Here is a 21,535-nt window from a genome sequence, read left to right as displayed (position 1 = left end):
TTTGCTTTGTTTATCTGTGCAAGTAATAAAGGCTTTGAGTCTTTTTCAGGTTGACGTCACCTGGTTTTACAAAAATTGCCTCACTGACACGTGTAACTGTAACCGTGGTGGGGACTGTGAATGCTTCTGTACCAGTGTGGCAGCTTATGCACACAAATGCTGTCAGAAGGGAGTGGCGATTAGCTGGAGGTCACCTAGTGTTTGCCGTGAGTATTAACAGATATATGGTAGATATGGTACACAAAAACTGTGCTTCAAAATGGGCAGGAATATAGAAGAAAATAGACATTACAATAGCTCATTGTAAGTTGATGATAGTACTGACTTGACAATCTATTTAATGGATGAATAGCAAGAACTGTATAATTTTAACCAGAATTCAGTCATTTACTGGGCACTGTAAACACTGGAGTAACATTGATTACCCTCATCTCAATCAATACAATACGGCATTTTAAAATGAAAGCAATCTCGTAACAATATGGCTTGTTAGTTTTGCATGCTAATATTCTTACTTCCTGTAAAAGGAGAATAATTGAAAATTTTCTCTTGATTTGATTGTAGGAAGTGCAAAAATCAAAAGATCAGAATCTCAGGAAATCAGCCATCATGACTTGTGGGGAGAACATCTGTAACTTTAATTAGAAATATAAATCCCATGTGACCACAGTTTATAGAAATTATTGAGAAAAATCTATTTAAGTTATATTTTCATGAATCCACTTGTGTGTTATCTCTAAAGACCATAAAATGAATACAAAGCAGTGAACTTGTGGTTAGAATTCTTGATTTTTAACTGAATCATGAATGTAAATGGAAACTAACATTTTATGGCAGAATCAGTGTTTAGAATGATTTGTACTTATTCTGTATTCTTGACATCTTTCAGCTTTTGACTGTGAATATTACAATCGAGGTATGTACATTTTTATGCCTACTTAATTTAGGAATCTTTCTTCAAATTTCAGCAAAAAGTTCATTCATTATGTGCCCTGTCATATGACATGGGTGATCATGGTCTTTCCATGACCAAAATTGTTCATGGCAAATTTTTCTAGAGAAGTAGTTTGCCATTGCCTGGGCAGTGTCTTTGCAAGACAGGTGACCCCAGCCATTATCGGTACTCTTCAGAGTATCGGCATCAGTGGTCACATAGCCAGGACTTGTGATACGACCATCCACCACCCGCTCCCCTGGTTTCACATGGCCCTGATTAGGGATGGGGCTGGGGGGGGGGGGGCGGGGGTTACTAAGCAGGAATTGCACCTTGCCCAAGGGTGACCTGCAGGCTTGGGGAAGGAAGAGGTACCTTTTGTAGAGATGTATCTCCACCCTGCCACCCATCAGCAAAAAGTATGACTTTTTAAAAAAAAGATTCACAGTATTTCCACATTGCTTGTTTTCAGCACCTATCTTGAAGCCCAAACTCTGCTGGTATCTTGACTCCTCTAATCTCCTCCACTTTTGTTTCTTGTTTAATCTTCTCTTGCGCATAAGGCATTTCTCCTCAATATAACACAAATTGTGATGTCTTGCTGTAAATGGAAAAACACTTCTTACATGCAGGAGCACAATAACTTACAGCACCTAGTCAGTTACCTGAGTAAAATTCAGAATATACCAGATATCAGGCTGTGGATTTTCAGAATTGAGTAGCTCAGTAATTCCTGTCTTACAGAGAGCCCATAAAGTACATTTTAAATTAGTGGAAAGAAAATCTGACTCTTCCTGTTCTTTATTTCTCCACTTCACCATGAAATCTTTTAAAGACAGGCATTGAGGAGGGAAGATCACTTAACTGGTGTCTGAAAAGAGGATGCTATCCAAGTTGCATGCCATCTTGGACAATGTCTCCCATCCGCTACATAATGTACTGGTTGGACACAGGAGTACATTCAGCCAGAGACTCATTCCACTGAGATGCAACACAGAGCGTCATAGGAAGTCATTCCTGCCTGTGGCCATCAAACTTTACAACTTCTCCCTTGGAGGGTCAGACACCCTGAGCCAATAGGCTGGTCCTGGACTTATTTCCATCTGACATAATTTACATATTATTATTTAATTATTTATGGTTTTATATTGCTATATTTATACTCTATTCTTGGTTGGTGCAACTGTAACGAAACCCAATTTCCCTCGGGATCAATAAAGTATGTCTATCTATCTATCTATTAATTGCGTCCTTTTTGATAAGTGATAACATTCTGATTAATGCCAATTTTGTAACTGGATGCAGTGATTGTCCCTTTTAAATATTAAACATCATTTTACTTAATACCAATGGTATTTCATGTGGCGTGTTGTTACGGATTCTTGGAAAACAAGTTTATTCTTTTTCTTTTCAATGCTTCTTATCTCTTGTTGATGCTGACCCATTTTTCCCAGATCAAGGACCATGAAAATCTCTGTTAACTTGTTAATTCCTCTGCTTTTAGTCAACAGGTGACAGATGGAGGTGAGTTGTGGGCACTGAGCGTTGGCCGTTTCTGTCTCCAGAAACTTTCGGGCCTTCTTATAGTACCTTTATGAATTACTCCATCCAGGAGTGGAATAGCCTAAAGTGGAAGAAACTAGTCTTGTTACCTTGGGTGGGGGAGCAGAGAAAATTTATATTTTGAATTCATTATTTTCTGGCACGTAGTGTCACGAAAATTATTGTGGTATAAAATTTCAAGTTGTTCTTGAATCATTTCAGATCTTGGAGAAGGACCATATCTGCTCATTAACTACTTGTGGAATGATACAGTTATTGCAAGCAACAGGATAAATGGGGACATTATACCTTTGCAAATAAGCAATGCTGGCGAGAACAATTTAAGGAATTTCATGATTACACCTGGATTGTACAAGGCAAAGCAATCAAGTGAGCATTATTTTCAGTGCAATCTGTAAAAATTAAATGGATGATCATGGGATTTTTCACATTTCCTGTCATTACATATGATTATGAAACATATTGCCTTTGTTTTTATATACGTATCCAGCAATGCAGATTAGTTTTTGATTTTCAGTCCTTGTGGATAAAAAGTGTTAGGGAAGTCTATTTGTGGTTTTGCATCACTAGTCATCAGTAGCCACAATTCGTCCAGGTTCTTCAATTTGAGTCATTTGTTGTCCATTTCCTGTACTCAGTAGCTGTAATAAAACAATAAAATGCTGTAAACCCTCAGCAAGTTTTGCTCAGCTACCGTCACTTCCAAATGCACAGCCTAACCTTGTTGAGAGTTTCCAGTATTTTCCGTTTTTATTTCAGAATTCAGCATTTTTTAAGATTTTCATCAGTAGCTTAAGATATGAGGGCTATCTGCTGCATAAGATTTTTTTTCCCATGAGAGATAGTTGTTTTCATAATCAGCAGCATATTTAAGAACTATACTTTGTTATATATGAAAAAGTCCAGCACTACGGTTTGGACAGCACAGAAATGACATTATGCATCTCGGTCTACTCTGGGCATGTTGTATCACCTTAAGACAGGGGTTCCCAAACTTTTTAAGCCATGGAGCTATTCTGTTAACTGAGGGGGTCTGTGAACTCTGGGTTGGGAACCCCTGTCTTGAGCTAATTCTTTCAGACTTGAATCACAATATATGTGAATAATGGACTTCAGTATATTCCCTTTGCAAAGAAGTACTCTACAATTTTTATTCTTAATGGTGAGTTGATAACCTGGCAGTTGGAATATTATTTATTAAAATAATCTTCCATGTAAACACATGTAGACACATAATTTGTTGATGCAGCCTCTTGTCTCATTCTAAGAAACGCTACTTTTTCCAAAAGTACGATCCTTCCAATAGTTGTTGAACCAAGTACCAACCTGAATATTCGTGCAAGAGGGAAAATGTCCCTATGCACTTGCTGAATTACAGCAGAGAGTTCTCATAGAGACCTGTCAATGTTTGTCCATCAACTCTCACTGGCAAAAGGAGATTAATCAGCAACCATTTCCCTGCATGCAAGTAGAGAGTTTACAAAACCAAAGTACTTAATTGCATGTCAGGTCTTTTCTGGCATCTAAAGTCTCTGAAGTATGTTGTAGAATTCTTCTAAGCACTTTCTAAACCCAAATGGCATTTTTTAGCCTCATTTCAATAATTTCACCTCAGTTTGATACTTTCCCCAGACTTAGATGGACATTATTTACCATGGAGTCCAATTTATGTGGTGGTAGGGAACACAAATATTTCATTTCAGGAATCGTGGTGTGGAAAATGATTTCCTATTAAATCCATACAGGTCATGGAAACTGATGTCTTCCACCTTGACTTTCTTCCTAACCACATCCTTCAAAGGCCTTGTGAAAGACAAAAGGCACCCTTTGAGCAGACCTTGTCACACTAATATGAGGCATCTTCTTGCTGAAGGTGTACATTCCAATGTATCCAATGTAAACACTCTATACAGATTAGGTACGCTCCCCAAACTCCAATGAAAGTTGACCATACTTCTTAAAAATACAGCTCCTCAGTCCAAAGACTCTGTGTTGTATCTTAATATCTTAAGCAAGCTCCTGAAAGGAGTGCAAGAATATGAATTAAACTGCTGCTTGTTCATTTCAAAGAAATGGAAAGTATCTACACCATAGAAAGAGGCTATTCATCAGTCAAATTCCACAGTCAAAATCTCTTGGGTCGCACTTATTCCCCAATTTCTTTTTGTCCGAACAGCAACTGAATCTCTTGACTATGTCTGCGTGTTTTTACTGATTGAGTTACTGCCATGTGATTGGTTGATTAAATATTTGAAATAATGAGCAGGTTTTCAGGTGTACTGAATAAAGTGGCCACTGAGTGTATTTATCAGACGTAAGATCTTGTTATTTGGCAAGAACTGACACCTTGTTTATCCGCACTTTACTGATTTAAAAAGTCAATTGTTATACCTATTTCAATCAGGTGCAAATTCAGTTAGTAAAAGCAATTTGATGGGAGCTGAGCTGTTCATCTCCACAAAAGCTTTTAGATGTGATTAAACATAAACATTCAGTGACTCAGTTAAACTGCCATTTTGATGTTGCAAAAATTGGAAAGTTGTAACTGGGGTGCTGAACACACATTGTTTTTTGCAGTGCAATGTGATATTGCATCTTCAACTTTCACACCATCTGAAGTACAAAAGACAGACTAAATTAAATTTAAATTTAATTTCCTTGCTTGGGTTCAGAGCTGACTGCTCTTCAGGTCTTGGTAAAGATATAACAGGTAGTTGGATATCATAAAATAAACTAATGAAAGCAGTTGTACACAGATTTTTGCTTCTCTGACTAGGTGTAACTACGTATGAGGAGGTATAGAATGCATTTCCATCAGGTATGCTCTCATTGATGCCTCTATCCCATTCAGAGTAAAGTTGTCAATCCCTTTGTGAGAAATTTGTACTGTGCCTGATAATACGTAAAGTGGAAAACACAAACATAGAGATTAAAAATATGAAAAAAACAACAGGAGGTTCATTATTCTAAAATTTCTGCGATCCCAAAATTTGGAACTTTATATATTCTGGAATTTTCTGGATTGGAATGAATTGTTTAGATTCTGAAAGAAACAATTAAAATGTTGTAGCGCCCCTTTGACCTACAGATCTCAAAAAAAGCAACGTAATGGACTTTTAACATTGTAAACCAGCGAGTAGGTTTGTTATGTCTCCCCTCTTGCTGTGAAACGGAGACATCTCTTTCTCCCTTATTAGGGAGAGAGAGAGTCTGTGGTATGTCGAATACTGGCTGAAACTCGAAGTCTTTGGGATAACTGCAAGTCTGTGTCTTTGCTGTTGTTTTGCTCACATTTGAGTGCTCAGTTGTGGGTGCTGATGCTTTCTTTTTGCTGTTGGGGGGGGATCGTTGCTTGCTGCTGCTTACGCTCGGGAAGGAGGCGAGCTGGGGGGAGTGACTTCGGGGTTCTAATGTTTAATTGTCGTTCATTCTTTGGGGCACCCCTCTGTTTTCATGGATAGTTGTGAAGAAAAAGCATTTCAGGATATATATTGTATACATTTCTCTGACATTAAGTGTACCTTTGAAATCTTTGAATCTCTCTCTCCTAGAACTGCGAACTCATCTTCAAAAACAATTGATGTAATGTCAACTTACACCTTGAAGTTTTCTTATCTTCTGTCTTGGAAACCATGGTTTTTGTTATGATGTGACATGACAGTTTAAGGATATAAACTTAAGGAGGAGAAGATGGCGGTGCGACGGCAACGCGCGCGGCCACTTCGGTGGTGATGTCTGTTACCTGTCAAGTAGGGGGACCGTGCACAATCCTGATTTGATGGAGACGGATGTGAGAGTATGGAGGAACATCTGGAAAACTTCTGAAATGTCCGCTTCGCTGCCGATGCTACTGTGTGGTAACCGGAATCTCCGGAGCAGAAGGCCCCAAAATCCTCGGCTTTGCGTGTTTCAGCGGCCGGGGAGAGGTCGAAGACGCTTGGCAGAGGATGGTGCTCGGGAGGCTGTATCGGAGAGGCTGCTTGGAAGCTTGAAGTTTTCGGACGGATGGACTCAGTGTCGGCTGTGGTCGGGTGCTTCCAAGGAACCGGCAAGTTGACAGTGCCTGGAGGTTTATGGCAGGGAGTTTCTCCCTTTTGCCGCCTGCTATCGGGGACTTGGGAGTCGATCAACTCGGGGACTTTTGAGACTTTATTTACCGTGCCCATGGTTTGTTCTTCATCAAATTATGGTATTGCTTTGCACTGCTGTAACTATATGTTATAATTATGTGGTTCTGTCAGTGTTAGTCTTTGGTTTGTCTTGTTTTTCTGTGATATCACTCTGGAGAAACATTGTACCATTTCTTAATGCATGCATGCATTTCTAAATGACAATAAACGAGGACTGAGTGTTCTCATAATCTAATCTAATCTAATATACCTTATATATTAATAGTTTGTTGACAGGCATTTGACTGTTGAACTTGATCCTTGTGTAAACATGTGTGTTTCCAATTGAGTCCGTGGATGGTGTGGCACAGTAGCATAGTGGTTAGCACAAGACTTTACAGTACAGGCGACTTGGGTTCGATTCTTGCCACTGCCAGCAAGGAGTCTGTGCATTCTCCCCTTGGCCGCATGGGTTTCCTCTGAGTGCTGTGGTTTCATCCCGCAGCCCAGAGATGTACTGATTGGTAGGTTACTTAGTCATTGATAATTGTCCTGCGATTAGGTGAGGATTAAATTGGAGGATTGCTGGGCAGTATGGCTGGAAGGTCTGGAAGGGCCTATTTTGAGCCGTATCTCAATAAATAAATAAATATTTTCCCTGCATTAGTTGAAGGAACCCAAAGGGATGTATCATAGTTGCAGACAAAGTGATGGAAAAGTCTCCACAGGAAAGAGACAGGACAGGAAGAGTTTTCAACCGTAAAGAATATAATTGGTGTTTTCTTCCTTTGCACAGATATGACATGCCATCAAGTCCTAAGTAGTTTTGTTATAATCACAATATAAGCAGAGAGGAGAAAGTTCATGACTAAATGCAGTAATAAATGCAGAACATAAGTAATGAAAAAAATTGCTTTATATTTTTAATAAGGCTACATCTTGAGGCTGACAGACATTTTGTTGGCTTATTATATAAGGAAAATAAGAGCTTGGAAATGTAATGAGATACGTTATTATTTTCACACTTATTTAAAGAAAAATATTTTTTATTGTGCCCCACCTTAAGGAAACCTCCTGTCATACAGGGATGACAGATATTTAAAAAATATTGTATCAACTATAATATTGGAGCAATTTTTAAAATTTTGTTACAGAGAAACATTTCTGTGGGAAATTGCAAAGAGTAATCTTAAGAAAGTGAGCTTTTACATTCTTAACCAAATTGAAGGTAAAATATAGTTTTGTTAAAAGGAATTAAATTGTAGAATTTGAATGACTCAATTGTTAACTGGAAGAAGCATTCATAAGATCAGGTAGAATGGTCAGAATAGAGTTTTCCTTCTCATCATTTCTGGCTCAGAGTCATGAACTTAACTTCTCTGATGTAATGATGATCCCCGGACCATTGCTAAATCTTCATTTGGCAGCTGTTGGTCATTTATCAATGTCAATTGGTTCAAAGTTCAAATCACAGAGTGAGAAGTAGGAAAGAAGATTGTATCTGAGGGTTTTTGAATATTTTGTGGCATCGCTGAATAAAATTGATGAAACCATTGGAAAGATTTCCTTCTAGGTAAGTGATGTGTCTGTATTTGGTTATAATATATATTTTATATTATCATACTTGCTTGGAGCCTCAGGGAAAGCAAACACTACTGCCAACTTTCTATATCAATTTAAATGTGTAATGGTACTTTAAACTGCAGGATATATACATTTCTATTCAGAACATAGTTTTTGCACGGTATTTTGAACATTTTAACCTAATTTTATGGTTGAGATGCCAGAAATTGATTTATGTATTGTTGTCATCTTACAGCACTGCCTGTTGTTTCCCTTGAGTCTGCTGAAAGACCAAATTACTTCCTACACACGGGTGAAAGTGATAATCTACGATTAGTGCAATGGGAGGACAACCAACATTTTCATAAAGCCGCATCATTCATCCATCACCAGAGCAACTGGATCCCAGGCTATAGTACCTTTGAATTATACAGTAGGAAAGGATATTTCATCTCGCTGACACCATCCGTGGTGAAAGTAGCTCAATATGAGTACTCAGAATCATTTATATTCTCAAGTAGCTTCAGAATTGAAGGTAAGTGACCAAAGGCCCATAAAACTTCCTGAAACGAAATGAATGCACTTGGTAGGCTTGATGGAACAACTTTGCCTGTAGAAACAGATCTAATATTTAAAAATGTCTTTTTTTGTGAATAGAGTTATCGTATTTTGTGTTAAACATTTTAAGGGAACACAGGACATTTTGCTATTTTGACACTTTGCCATAAATTGAAGTGGTCACTGGGGTTTCCTCCATGAATGCCCTCCTTGTCAATTACGTGTCCGCCTTGCCAGTATCATAATTCCCAGTGATACTTCACTCATAATATTTACATTAAAATATAGCCTACTCAAGTGCTGGTTTAGTACAATTCAAAATGGCCTTTTCCTTTATTTTAATCCTATGGATGGTTGCTTGTGATAACATAGCATACGATACAGCCTTGCAATGCTTCATCTGAGCAAGGTTGAGTGCAAGAAGTGCAATTGTATTATTTAACAACAGGGCTGAGCCTGATCAAAGATAGACTTAGAACTATTCTAACTGGGCATTCACATTTGCCTACCTCCTGGCTGTAGAAGGGCTGGTGCAGAAAGACTAAAAATCTGATTGCAATGACCCCAACTCGCTGCACATTTGATATTGATTATTTCAAACATTGCCATTTTCACATAGTACTTTGAGTTATGAAATGAACCCTGAAGTATTACAAAACCACAATATCAACACATGAATCAACAACTGAAGCTTCTCAAAGATAATAAATCCACGGGTGGGAGTGGTATGGAGGGCTATGGTGCAGCTGCTGGTCGATAGGACTAGGCAGATTGGCATTGCAACATGGACTAGATGGGCCAAAGGGCCAGTTTCTGTGTGGTAGTGCTCTATGACTCTAAAATATACTGTATGTCAGATCAATGTTTATTATATCACATGATACAGTTAATTTTGGTGCTTGCAGTTAATAATTCCATTTAGTGTATCGAACAACAGTGTAGTGTGACAGTGGGAAAGTATGTATGGAACTGGAGGAAATAGCAGAGGTACTTAATGAATACTTAAGTTCAGTATTCACTATGGAAAGGGATCTTGGCGATTGTAGTGATGACTTGCAGCGGACTGAAAAGCTGGAGCATGTAGATATTAAGAAAGAGGATGTGCTGGAGCTTTTGGAAAGCATCAAGTTGGATAAGTCACCGGGACCAGATGAGATGTACCCCAGGTTACAGTGGGAGGCGAGGGAGGAGATTGCTGAGCCTCTGGCGATGATCTTTGCATCACCAATGAGTACGGGAGAGGTTCTGGAGGGTTGCGGATGTTGTTCCCTTATTCAAGAAAGGGAGTAGAGATAACCCAGGAAATTATAGACCAGTGAGTCTTACTTCACTGGTTGGTAAGTTGATGGAGAAGATCCTGAGAGGCAGGATTTATGAACATTTGGAGAGGTATAATATGATTAGGAATAGTCAGCATGGCTTTGTCAAGGGCAGGTCGTGCCTTACGAGCCTGATTGAATTTTTTGAGGATGTGACTAAACACATTGATGAACGCAGTAGATGTAGTGTATATGGATTTCAGCAAGACATTTGATAAGGTACCCCATGCAAGGCTTATTGAGAAAGTAAGGAGGTATGGAATCCAAGGGGACATTGCTTTGTGGATCCAGAACTGGCTTGCCCACAGAAAGCAAAGAGTGGTTGTAGATGGGTCATATTCTGCATGGAGGTCGGTGACCAGTGGTGTGCCTCAGGGATCTGTTCTGGGACCCTTACTCTTTGTGATTTTTATAAATGACCTGGATGAAGAAGTGGAGGGATGGGTTAGTAAGTTTGCTGATGACACAAAGGTTGAGGGTGTTGTGGGTAGTGTGGAGTGCTATCAGAGGTTACAGCGGGACATTGATAAGATGCAAAACTGGGCTGAGAAGTGGCAGATGGAGTTCAACCCAGATAAGTGTGAAGTGGTTCATTTTGGTAGGTCAAATATGATGGCAGAATATAGTATTAATGGTAATACTCTTGGCAGTGTGGAGGATCAGAGGGATCTTGGGGTCCGAGTCCATAGGACGCTCAAAGCAGCTGCGCAGGTTGACTCTGTGGTTAAGAAGGCAGACGGTGTATTGGCCTTCATCAATCATGGAATTGAATTTAGGAGCCAAGAGGTAATATTGCAGCTATATAAGACCCTGGTCAGACCCTACTAGGAGTACTGTGCTCATTTCTGGTCAGCTCACTGCAGGAAGGATGTGGAAACGATAGAAAGGGTGCAGAGGAGATTTACAAGGATGTTGCCTGGATTGGGGAGCATGTCTTATGAAAACAGATTGAGTGAACTCGGCCTTTTCTCCTTGGATCGACGGAGGATGAGAGTTGACCTGATAGAGGTGTATAAGATGATGAGAAGCATTGATTGTGTGGTTAGTCAGAGGCTTTTTCCCAGGGCTGAAATGGCTGCCACAAGAGGGCACAAGTTTAAGGTGCTTGGGAGTAGATACAGAGGAGATGCCAGGTGTGAATTTTTAATGCAGAGAGTGGTGAGTGCGTGGAATGGGCTGCAGGCAACGGTGGTGGAGGTGGATATGATAGGGTCTTTTAAGAGACTTTTGGATAGGTACATGGAGCTTAGAAGAATAGAGGGCTATGGGTAACCCTAGTAATTTCTAAGGTAGGGACATGTTCCGCACAACTTTGTGGGCCGAAGGGCCTGTATTGTGCTGTAGGTTTTCTATGTAATGAACCAATCAGATCAAATGTATTTTTATTACTTTCTCAGCTTACAAATAAAATGTGTGAATTGCATCTGCAAAACCATTTATGAAAAGGAAAATCACATATCTATGGTACTTTATGAGATGGAAATAACAAACTGGAGTGAATCAGAAAAATATATTGTGTTAGCATTCCTTCTTATTGCAATTCACCCACTTTTCACAAATGTATAATGTATAGATGACCTCATTACAAATCTGAATCTGGGTTGGAACATAATAATGCTAAAGTTGAAATGTTAACAGTTTAATAGTTTTGAGCCGCACTTTGAGTAACCAGCAAAGTTCCCATTTTTAATTTTATTTCTGATTATCAAATTTTGGCTTGTATCAAATCCCAAATGAGCCTCCATTTAATTTCCTAATATAAATATATTTTGCTTGTCTGTAAGTAGCCACATTACTAAGTACACACAAATAAATCTTCGCAATATTGAAGGGGTGCGGTGTGAGAAACAGAAATACACAGTGCATGATCTAATCTTTGTCAGGCTTTAAGTTCTCGTTAGGGTAGACTTCCAGGTCATGATATTTCCCTTTCTTGGTGTTGGATGCTTTAGACATTCTTAACATTTTGTTCAATGGAAATGGTGAAAAGAAATGATTGAAGAGAAGGCAATGGGGCTAAGAGGGGAAATGGATCAGCCATGATGAAATGGTGGAACGGACTCGATGGGCCAAATGGCCTAATTCTGTTCCTATATCTTATGAACTTATATATTTATTTTAATTGTCATTTATCAGAAGAAGAAACACAAAATGGTACTCAAGACATCTCAATTAATATGAATTTTTAGTGTTCTTGTCAGTTTTGATCTCTTCAAATTACTTCTACATTCCATCCCTGTGGGAAACAAGTGCATGCGGACATCATTACCCAAGTCCTTCTTTCCCAATCTTTTTATGAATACCATTTAGTTCCACTTGCTGTATAATAGACGTTATAAAATAACTGCTGGATTCACATATGGCAAATAGATATGGCCATATAAAGTACAAGACTGAGCCCTTTGCTTTCTTGCTGTTGGATCTTTCATTAGACCATGTATTTTCTATGGTACAAAAGCAATTGAATAATCCTGAAGCACTGAAATGTAAAAGGAGTCGCCTTGCAAGTCAGGGATATATTGCTGAAACTAACACTACTCAAAGGGAGCCAACCAAATGCTCTCAGAACAATGCTCTCTTCAAGGCTGTTTTGTTGCATAGACTTAGCCCTTGCTTTTTACCCATGACCCTCTGCATATAAAGAGTCAGTTTATACTCTAAAGGGGAAAAGGTTGTGCTGTTCACGGAAGTTGCCTGTAACCATATCTTCTAACTACCACAGCTGTCCACATAGAAGGATAAGGAAAATATTTCAGTGTGTCTGTTTCTGGAAGTTCATATTTATATAGCAATATTACTATAAAATCACATTTTGTGGATGCTTTATGCATTGGTTTTTACTTCACTGTGCAAGGTTACGTTTCCTATTTAAGTGGGAAGTACACTTTTTCAAATGTATTATTCAGAGTTATAGTTAGACTTATTACTCTCCAGTAAATTGGTATTTTACAATTTGATATCTAAACTTATTAAAACATTTTAAAATAAAGAATATTTCAACTTTTTTTTAGCTTGCATTATTATCCTATTGTTTAGGAGCTTTAGCTCTTAGTTAATACAAACCACTTGTTAGTTTCTTAGATTCCACATGAACTCTTGTGCGCTGTAACAACTACAAAAAGCATCAAGGTAGGCTCTATGTTATCATGTGACATCTGCTCCTGCCCTTTTGCTTTTCTTTGCAGTAATGTTAATAAAAATGCTCCTCTGGTCATTTACAGACAGTTTCTGAACTCACTCAGATTCTTTAACCTTCTTTCATTTGTGGGTCACTAATCTTTTGGAAAGACAGCAACATTCCCACACACAGTGAATAATCAAGTTCAAGTTTATTGTCATCTGACTGTACATATATACAACCAAATTCCTCCAGACCATAATGCACCCAAAAAGCACATCACACACAGCACATAAAACAAAATATTACCATAAAGCAGTTAACAGAATATATAGTGGATTCAGGTTAACTGGTCTATTGCAGGGGTCCCCAGCCTTTTTTGCACCGCGGACCGGTTTAATATTGACAATATTCTTGCAGACCGGCCGGCGGCGGGGTGGGGGAGGGGAGGTGTTCAAGTAGGGTTGCTAACTTTCTCACTCCCAAATAAGGGACAAAAGTATCAGTCAAATACGGGACACTTGTGTTTACCCCGAGAAAGACTACCATGACCATGAAGCCTTGTGAGGGCACTTGTGTGCGCATACGTGCCGATGTTTTCCCTACAAATCGGTTTTGGCTTAATCTTCCCGATTCTGTTAAATGAAACTACACTGTACATACATTATTTCTACTTTATATAGACTGTGTATTTAACATATAATTCCTGCTTTTACTGTATGTTAGTGTTATTTTAGGTTTTATGTGTTATTTGGTATGATTTGGTAGGTTATTTTTTGGGTCTGGAAACGCTCAAAAATTCTTCCCATATAAATTAATGGTAATTAATTTCAACTTGATCATGGACAAGGATAGATCTGGTCCTAGGGTTGAGGTTCTCAACTGGAAGAAGGCCAAATTTGAAGAAATGAGAAAGGATCTAAAAAGCGTGGATTGGGGCAGGTTGTTCTCTGGCATGGATGTGATTGGTAGGTGGGAAGCCTTCAAAGCAGAAATTTTGAGAGTGCAGAGTTTGTATGTTCCTGTCAGGATTAAAGGCAAGGTGAATAAGGAACCAATAAGGAACCTTGGTTCTCAAGGGATATTGCAACTCTGATAAAGAAGAAGAGGGAGTTGTATGACGTGTATAGGAAGCAGGGAGTAAATAAGGTGCTTGAGGAGTATCAGAAGTGCAAGAAAATAATTAAGAAAGAAATCAGGAGGGCTAAAAGAAGACATGAGGTTGCCTTGGCAGTCAAAGTGAAGGATAATCCAAAGAGCTTTTACAGGTATATTAAGAGCAAAAGGATTGTGAGGGATAAAATTGGTCCTCTTGAAGATCAGAGCGGTCGGCTATGTGTGGAACCAAAGGAAATGGGGGAGATCTTAAATAGGTTTTTTGCGTCTGTATTTACTAAGGAAACTGGCATGAAGTCTATGGAATTAAGGGAAACAAGTAGTGAGATCATGGAAACTGTACAGATCGAAAAGGAGGAGGTCCTTGCTGTCTTGAGGAAAATTAAAGTGGATAAATCCCCGGGATCTGACAGGGTGTTCCCTCGGACCTTGAAGGAGACTAGTGTTGAAATTGCAGGGGCCCTGGCAGAAATATTTAAAATGTCGCTGTCTACAGGTGAGGTGCCGGAGGATTGGAGAGTGGCTCATGTTGTTCCGTTGTTTAAAAAAGGATCGAAAAGTAATCCGGGAAATTATAGGCCCGTAAGTTTAACGTTGGTAGTAGGTAAGTTATTGGAGGGAGTACTAAGAGACAGAATCTACAAGCATTTGGATAGACTGGGACTTACTAGGGAGAGTCAACATGGCTTTGTGCGTGGTAGGTCATGTTTGACCAATCTATTGGAGTTTTTCGAGGAGGTTACCAGGAAAGTGGATGAAGGGAAGGCAGTGGATATTGTCTACATGGACTTCAGTAAGGCCTTTGACAAGGTCCCGCATGGGAGGTTAGTTAGGAAAATTCAGTCGCTAGGTATACATGGAGAGGTGGTAAATGGGATTGGACATTGGCTCGATGGAAGAAGCCAGAGAGTGCTGGTAGAGAATTGCTTCTCTGAGTGGAGGCCTGTGACTAGTGGTGTGCCACAGGGATCAGTGCTGGGTCCATTGTTATTTGTCATCTATATCAATGATCTGGATGATAATGTGGTAAATTGGATCAGCAAGTTTGCTGATGATACAAAGATTGGAGGTGTAGTAGACAGTGAGGAAGGTTTTCAGAGCCTGCAGAGGGACTTGGACCATCTGGAAAAATGGGCCAAAAAATGGCAGATGGAGTTTAATACTGACAAGTGTGAGGTGTTGCACGTTGGAAGGACAAACCAAGGTAGAACATACAGGGTTAATGGTAAGGCACTGAGCAGTGCAGTGGAACAGAGGGATCTGGGAATACAGATACAAAATTCCCTAAAAGTGGCGTCACAGGTAGATAGGGTCGTAAAGAGAGCTTTTGGTACATTGGCCTTTATTAATCAAAGTATTGAGTATAAGAGCTGGAATGTTATGATGAGGTTGTATAAGGCATTGGTGAGGCCGAATCTGGAGTATTGTGTTCAGTTTTGGTCACCAAATTACAGGAAGGATATAAATAAGGTTGAAAGAGTGCAGAGAAGGTTTACAAGGATGTTGCCGGGACTTGAGAAACTCAGTTACAGAGAAAGCTTGAATAGGTTGGGACTTTATTCCCTGGAGTGTAGAAGAATGAGGCGAGATTTGATAGACGTATATAAAATCATGACGGGTATAGATAGAGTGAATGCAAGCAGGCTTTTTCCACTGAGGCAAGGGGAGAAAAAAAACCAGAGGACTTGGGTTTAGGGTGAGGGGGGAAAAGTTTAAAGGGAACATTAGTGGGGGCTTCTTCACACAGAGAGTGGTGAGAGTATGGAATGAGCTGCCAGACGAGGTGGTAAATGCAGGTTCTTTTTTAACATTTAAGAATAAATTGGACAGATACATGGATGGGAGGTGTATGGAGGGATATGGTCCGTGTGCAGGTCAGTGGGACTAGGCAGAAAATGGTTTGGCACAGCCAAGAAGGGCCAAAAGGCCTGTTTCTGTGCTGTAGTTTCTATGGTTTCTAATTGCTTCTTCGCTTTACGCCATTTCGGCTTACGAATGGTTTCATGGGAGCCCTCTCCCTTAGCGGGGGAAATACGGGACAAGGGTGGTCCCGTATGGGACAAGCCAATTTAGCCTAATATACGGGATGTCCTGGCGAATACGGGACAGTTGGCAACCCTATGTTCAAGTTCAACAGTGCGTGACAGGGAATGGGGAAAGGTGCATCTGACTCATATCGTTTCATATCGCCAAATCATATAGTTTCCTCGCGGCCTGGTAGCACATGCTTTGCAGCCCAGTACCGGTCTGCGGCATGGTGGTCGGGGACCACTGGTCTATTGGTTAACAGGGATAGCCGCTTATTTGGGACAACTCTTAAGGAACAAAATACTAATTGAGAAAACATCTGGGATTCCCTTCATTTATTTGGGACACCATGCCATTTAATTGGGATAGAAGACTATTGGCAAACTGTTTCTAGCTAGTGCCAGTTGCGTGAGTTTGTGTGGCTGTTGGACACCACATTGTGCTTAGAGTGAACAGTTTTTGAATGGCATTAATTGCGTGTGTTTGTGTTCAAAAAGTGGTGATTTTTGTTACTGATTGTGGGCAAGAAATAAGCAGTCAGACAACTTAGAGTTGTTTTGCTCACTGCAGTTTCAAGCATTTAGGCTTGAAAATGTCAGTAACACCCAGGAGTGAAAATGAAATTATTTCACCTCTTCAAATTGGAAACTACAAAGAATTTGAAGGTATCGACAGTTATCTTGAATGTTACAACGAAAATGAAAATTTGGAATTTGCAATAGTTGAAAGCATTGTATGAAGACTGACCATTTTGCTACTCAGTGTCTATGCTAATTTTGTTAATTTACAGTCAATCAAAAGAACACAGTAGGGTGTGTTTGTTATCCTTCCTAATGATGATGGCAGTGAAAACTGAATGGGAGAGCTTGTAAAGTGGAAAAGACATTGCAATGGGACGGTTCCATTCTTTTGACCTCTGAAGTCTGGGTCTCATTACAAACTGGGATTTTCCTTGGTTGTAGTGGATACTGACAACACTTCTGTGCTTTCTCATGCCCTTCACTCTCCACGAAGCATTGCAGGATCACTTTCTTAGCCGTTGGATCTCACTGTGAATCTCATCCTAGTCCTCTGGAGCTGTCTTCAGATGCCAGGACAGGGAAGTCCCTATTTCACTGGGGTATGAGGCCCTCTGGTACCATCACCTGGTATAGTCCACCTGCCAAAGTGGTGTACCAGGGCGTAGCTGCTGTCACATGTAAACAGATACTGACAGCCAAGGTGGGAGCTGAGAGTCCAGTGGTACCCAAAGGTGAGTGAGCAGTCCCAGGACGAACACGACAAGCCCCTTCACCAGAGGTGTTTCTCCTCCCACCCTATGTGTATAGCAGTGTACGCTGGATGAATTCTTCCATCGATAACAATTAGGAACTAATACACCGTTCTATAGAACTGTAGTAACTCTGGCAGTGTTCGAGTTTGTTCTGCTTTTTATTTAAATACATAGTTTGCTACTTGGGTAAATGGTAGTTTGTCTTTTTTATACTTTCCAAAGGGTTCAAGGGATTCGTTTTATTATCAAAGTATGCATGTACAATACTACTGATATTTGTCTACTCCAGATAGGTACCGAAAGACCATGGTTTTTGATGAAAGAAAAGACATCAACTCCCCCCCCAGCATAAAAAAGAAAAGAAACAAAACTCACAGACTCCAAAATCCCCCCTCCTGACAGCAAAAAAAAAAGTGACAATAACAGTCCCTGACCTCCCCACTCACGGAGAAGAACAGTGACAATAACAATCCCTGACCCCCTCACTCGCAGAACAGAGACAGTAACACTAAACCCCAAACCCCTCTTACACACAAAAACATTAACAGATCATCCACCCGCCAATCAGACACAAGAGAGAAAACATCAAAAAAACTGAAGGAAACCAATACATCACATGCAGTAAATCTCAAAATATCAGAAACATCTTTTTGTCTGCATACGAGGAGAGCAGCTGCAGGAACTTAATCCTTACAAAAAGAGTGACTGCTGAGGTCCTAATGCTGCCGACCCAGGGCCGAACACACCCATATGGCCGCTGACCATCTCTGTTAGGGGCCAATGCTGACCCCCGCCGTATTCACCTCAATGCTTCAATCTTCCTCACCGCTTCAAGGTGAAGTTGTTCATGACCCCGCGCCTCGTCTCTGGTCTTCTCTATGAGTCAGCTTGTGTTCTCGGTCCTTCTTGGCTCCCCGTCTCTAATCTTCATGAGGTAGCTCTCCCGACACGGCGTAGTGCTGGATCCTTCAACGGAGTTCTAAACTGTACGTCAAAGACTCTAGAAGTTTCTGTAACACAAGCAAGACAAAAAGACCAATTAGAGGGCTTAGAAAAAGTGAAATAATTGGAGAGATTTGCTATCTGAAAGATGTCATCTGAGGAATTGTTTGCTGGCACCATCTTGACTATTTCCATGAAACTTTGGCTAATTGGGACAGCAGCTTAATTTGACTAAAATGTGCTGGTCCTGATGTGTCCCAATTAATCAGAATCCACTGTAATCAAAGTGCATCACAAGTAAACAGTAAACAGCTCGCAGTCCTAGTGACGAGACCGCGGTGGTGGCAGGGTACTTATTAGTCTCACAGCCTGAGGGAAGAAGCCGTTACCCAGTCTGACCGTCCTAGTCCTGATGCTCCTGTAGCTCCTTCCTGACAGTAGTGGGTCAAAGAGATTGTGGGATGGGTAGTTGGAGTCCTTAACAATGCCTTGGCCTTTGTCTGCATTGCTCTGGACAAATGTCACAAGTAAAGGGGAGGAAGATCCCCGTGATCCCCCTGGCAGATTTTACTGTCTACTGTCTGACCCAGTGCCTTGCAGCTTCCCTACCATACAACGATGCAGCCTGACAGGACACTCTAGATGGTGCTCCTATAGACAGCTGTTAGAAAAGGGACAGGGAGACTTGCACACCTCAATCTCCTCAGCAAGTGTAGATGCTGCTGTGCCTTCTTGATTAGTGAGGAGCTGTTGTGGGTCCAGGTTAGATCATTCATTAGTCATAGTCATACTTTACTGATCCCGGGGGAAATTGGTTAGAATGTAACTATTTCCAGCGCTAAAAAAAACAAATAAAACTCTCTCCACCAGCATGTTAGAGAGGGTGCAGCTTCAACGTGTTACCGTGAGAAAAAAAATACAACAAATAACCTAAGTTAAAAAATTTAAAAGTTTAAAAAGTAAGAAACTAAACGGAGCAACTGTAACAGGCTGCATGCACGACTGGTGCATGCGCACTTTACGTATTACGTATTGAATGTAATTTTTTTTTCTATTTGTTTTCATCCTTATTACCTCTGAATCTTTTAGAAGTCACCACATAGCCCATTGCACGTTGATTACATGACAAATGAGAGGGCTAAGGTACTGGTAGGAGCAGTAGTACACATAGCAGCTGGGCATAGAGAAATCTACAGCTTAATATGTTCAAGTCAAACAAGCGAAACGTGATAATAAGGTTGTGGTCACTCCAAAAAGATTTTTAAAAAATCATGGATACAAACATAAAATTAAAAAAATATATTCTTATACAGAAGTACAATTCTTTTTCTATTCTTAATCATACACGTGAAAATTAAAACTAAAAGAAAACAAGAATAAGGTTTAAGCTATGAATTTTGTGTAATTACTTAAGAGTACATTGATGCTCAGGATGGCAAAGTAAATTGCATATTGCCTTCCAAAATGATACGAGTTCTCTGTAGTCAAGTATTAAATAGGTTTGTCTTCTTGCACTACAACCCTAGCATGGTGGAGAGATGAATTTTTGAATGTTTTAACGATTCAATTAATTATTTAATTCTGGGTATTGAATACAGATTCAGTTAATCCACAAATGTTTCATGCTTGTACATATTTAAAAATATACATTAGGCTTCCTAGTCTATTCCTAAAGTATCTACAGTGCCAATCTTTGGAAAGCTACATTGGGATATATGGACTGCATGCCTTAGCTTTAATTAAACTCTCTATCGGCTGAAACTATCCAGCTCAAAAAGTATTGAGGATCAAAATGAGATAAATATGATGGGAATTACATTAGAATGGAGAAATTTGGGATATATTTTAGGGAAGAATAAGACTTTATGCAGGGTTTGGACAGAAGCTAGTTTGCTGGCTACAATATTAAAGATCTGTAATAACTGGTCCTCTTTATAGCATGTCTATTGCCTAGAATCCTCTAACGTACAGGAGGCCTTGTTTAGGAACAGCTCACTTTGTGGACTCCACATTTTCCGTTGACGTGGGTCTTGGTATCTTTCTGGAGCTTGGGATGGTAATTGCATTACGGACAGGATTATGAGAAATGTAATGAGTGATATCTTTGTACTGGTTCCCTTCCATTTAAGCCACAGCAGCTTTTCATGCAAATCAGTTTGATGCTCTTTCAGCACAGAATTGATAATACTGTGTACTGAGGAATTTTTTTCTCATCCATCAATAACTTTGCGAGCTTTAGATAGATTTCCCTGGGGAATTCCTAGTGATTCTTTGTAATGATGTCTTTGCATCTAGTAAAAATAACATGATAGGAGAGGACTTTTTCTCCCAGGGCACAATAATTTGATTTACTTTGTGTAGGAATTAGGTTATTTTGCCTTTCTTTTTTCTGGGGCGGGGAGGTGGTAGTGTTAAACGTCAGGAAGAGGCCACTATTAATACAACAAATTTTCTTTCAGAAAGCAGCGAGGTTATACCATACAGAACAATGTGTGAATTTCGATATGAAGCATGCACCAGTCCTTGCATCAAGACATGTAGTGACCCTCATGCAATAGCCTGCAAGTTTTTATCACCGTAAGTGTATTTTTTAAATCAACTTGGAGAGCACAGGATTTACTTTTTCATTTGCTATATTGCATATAATACGTAACATTTACAATATTTTAATGGTGACTGAATGCTTGGTGAAAATAGAGATTTCTGTAACAGGTTGAATGTTTAACCCATTCCCCCCTCCTTACTGATTATATGTATTCACTGTTCATGTTAAGCTGTGATGCGCATGGCCGCACAGTAACTGAAATGCTCCCATGCACATAGCCTTTGTTGCTGCCCAGATGGAATTTTCAGGTCATGTAAAAATTTCCTCCTCAGAGCAAAAGTTAGTCTATACAGCTGTAAAAAAAATTATACTTATACTTTATACTTTATTGTCAACAAACAATTGATACTAGAACGTACAATCATCACAGCGATATTTGATTCTGCGCTTCCCGCTCCCTGGATTAC

At 39.8% G+C, this 21,535-nt stretch overlaps 1 protein-coding gene across 1 annotated transcript in view; it reads left to right on the top strand.

Moving 5' to 3' along the window:
- Nucleotides 1–21,535, top strand: part of otogl (otogelin-like) — a 167,884-nt gene that overhangs the window by 87,381 nt on the left and 58,968 nt on the right. Inside the window, exons 28-32 of the mRNA XM_063059518.1 lie at nt 50–206; nt 890–916; nt 2,699–2,866; nt 8,426–8,704; nt 20,983–21,100. Coding sequence (XP_062915588.1) covers nt 50–206; nt 890–916; nt 2,699–2,866; nt 8,426–8,704; nt 20,983–21,100 — 749 coding nt within the window. The remainder of the gene's footprint in view (nt 1–49; nt 207–889; nt 917–2,698; nt 2,867–8,425; nt 8,705–20,982; nt 21,101–21,535) is intronic.

This window comes from Mobula hypostoma, chromosome 9, assembly GCF_963921235.1.
Source record: "Mobula hypostoma chromosome 9, sMobHyp1.1, whole genome shotgun sequence".
NCBI lineage: Eukaryota > Metazoa > Chordata > Chondrichthyes > Myliobatiformes > Myliobatidae > Mobula > Mobula hypostoma.
This window is presented reverse-complemented; position numbering and strand designations above follow the sequence as displayed.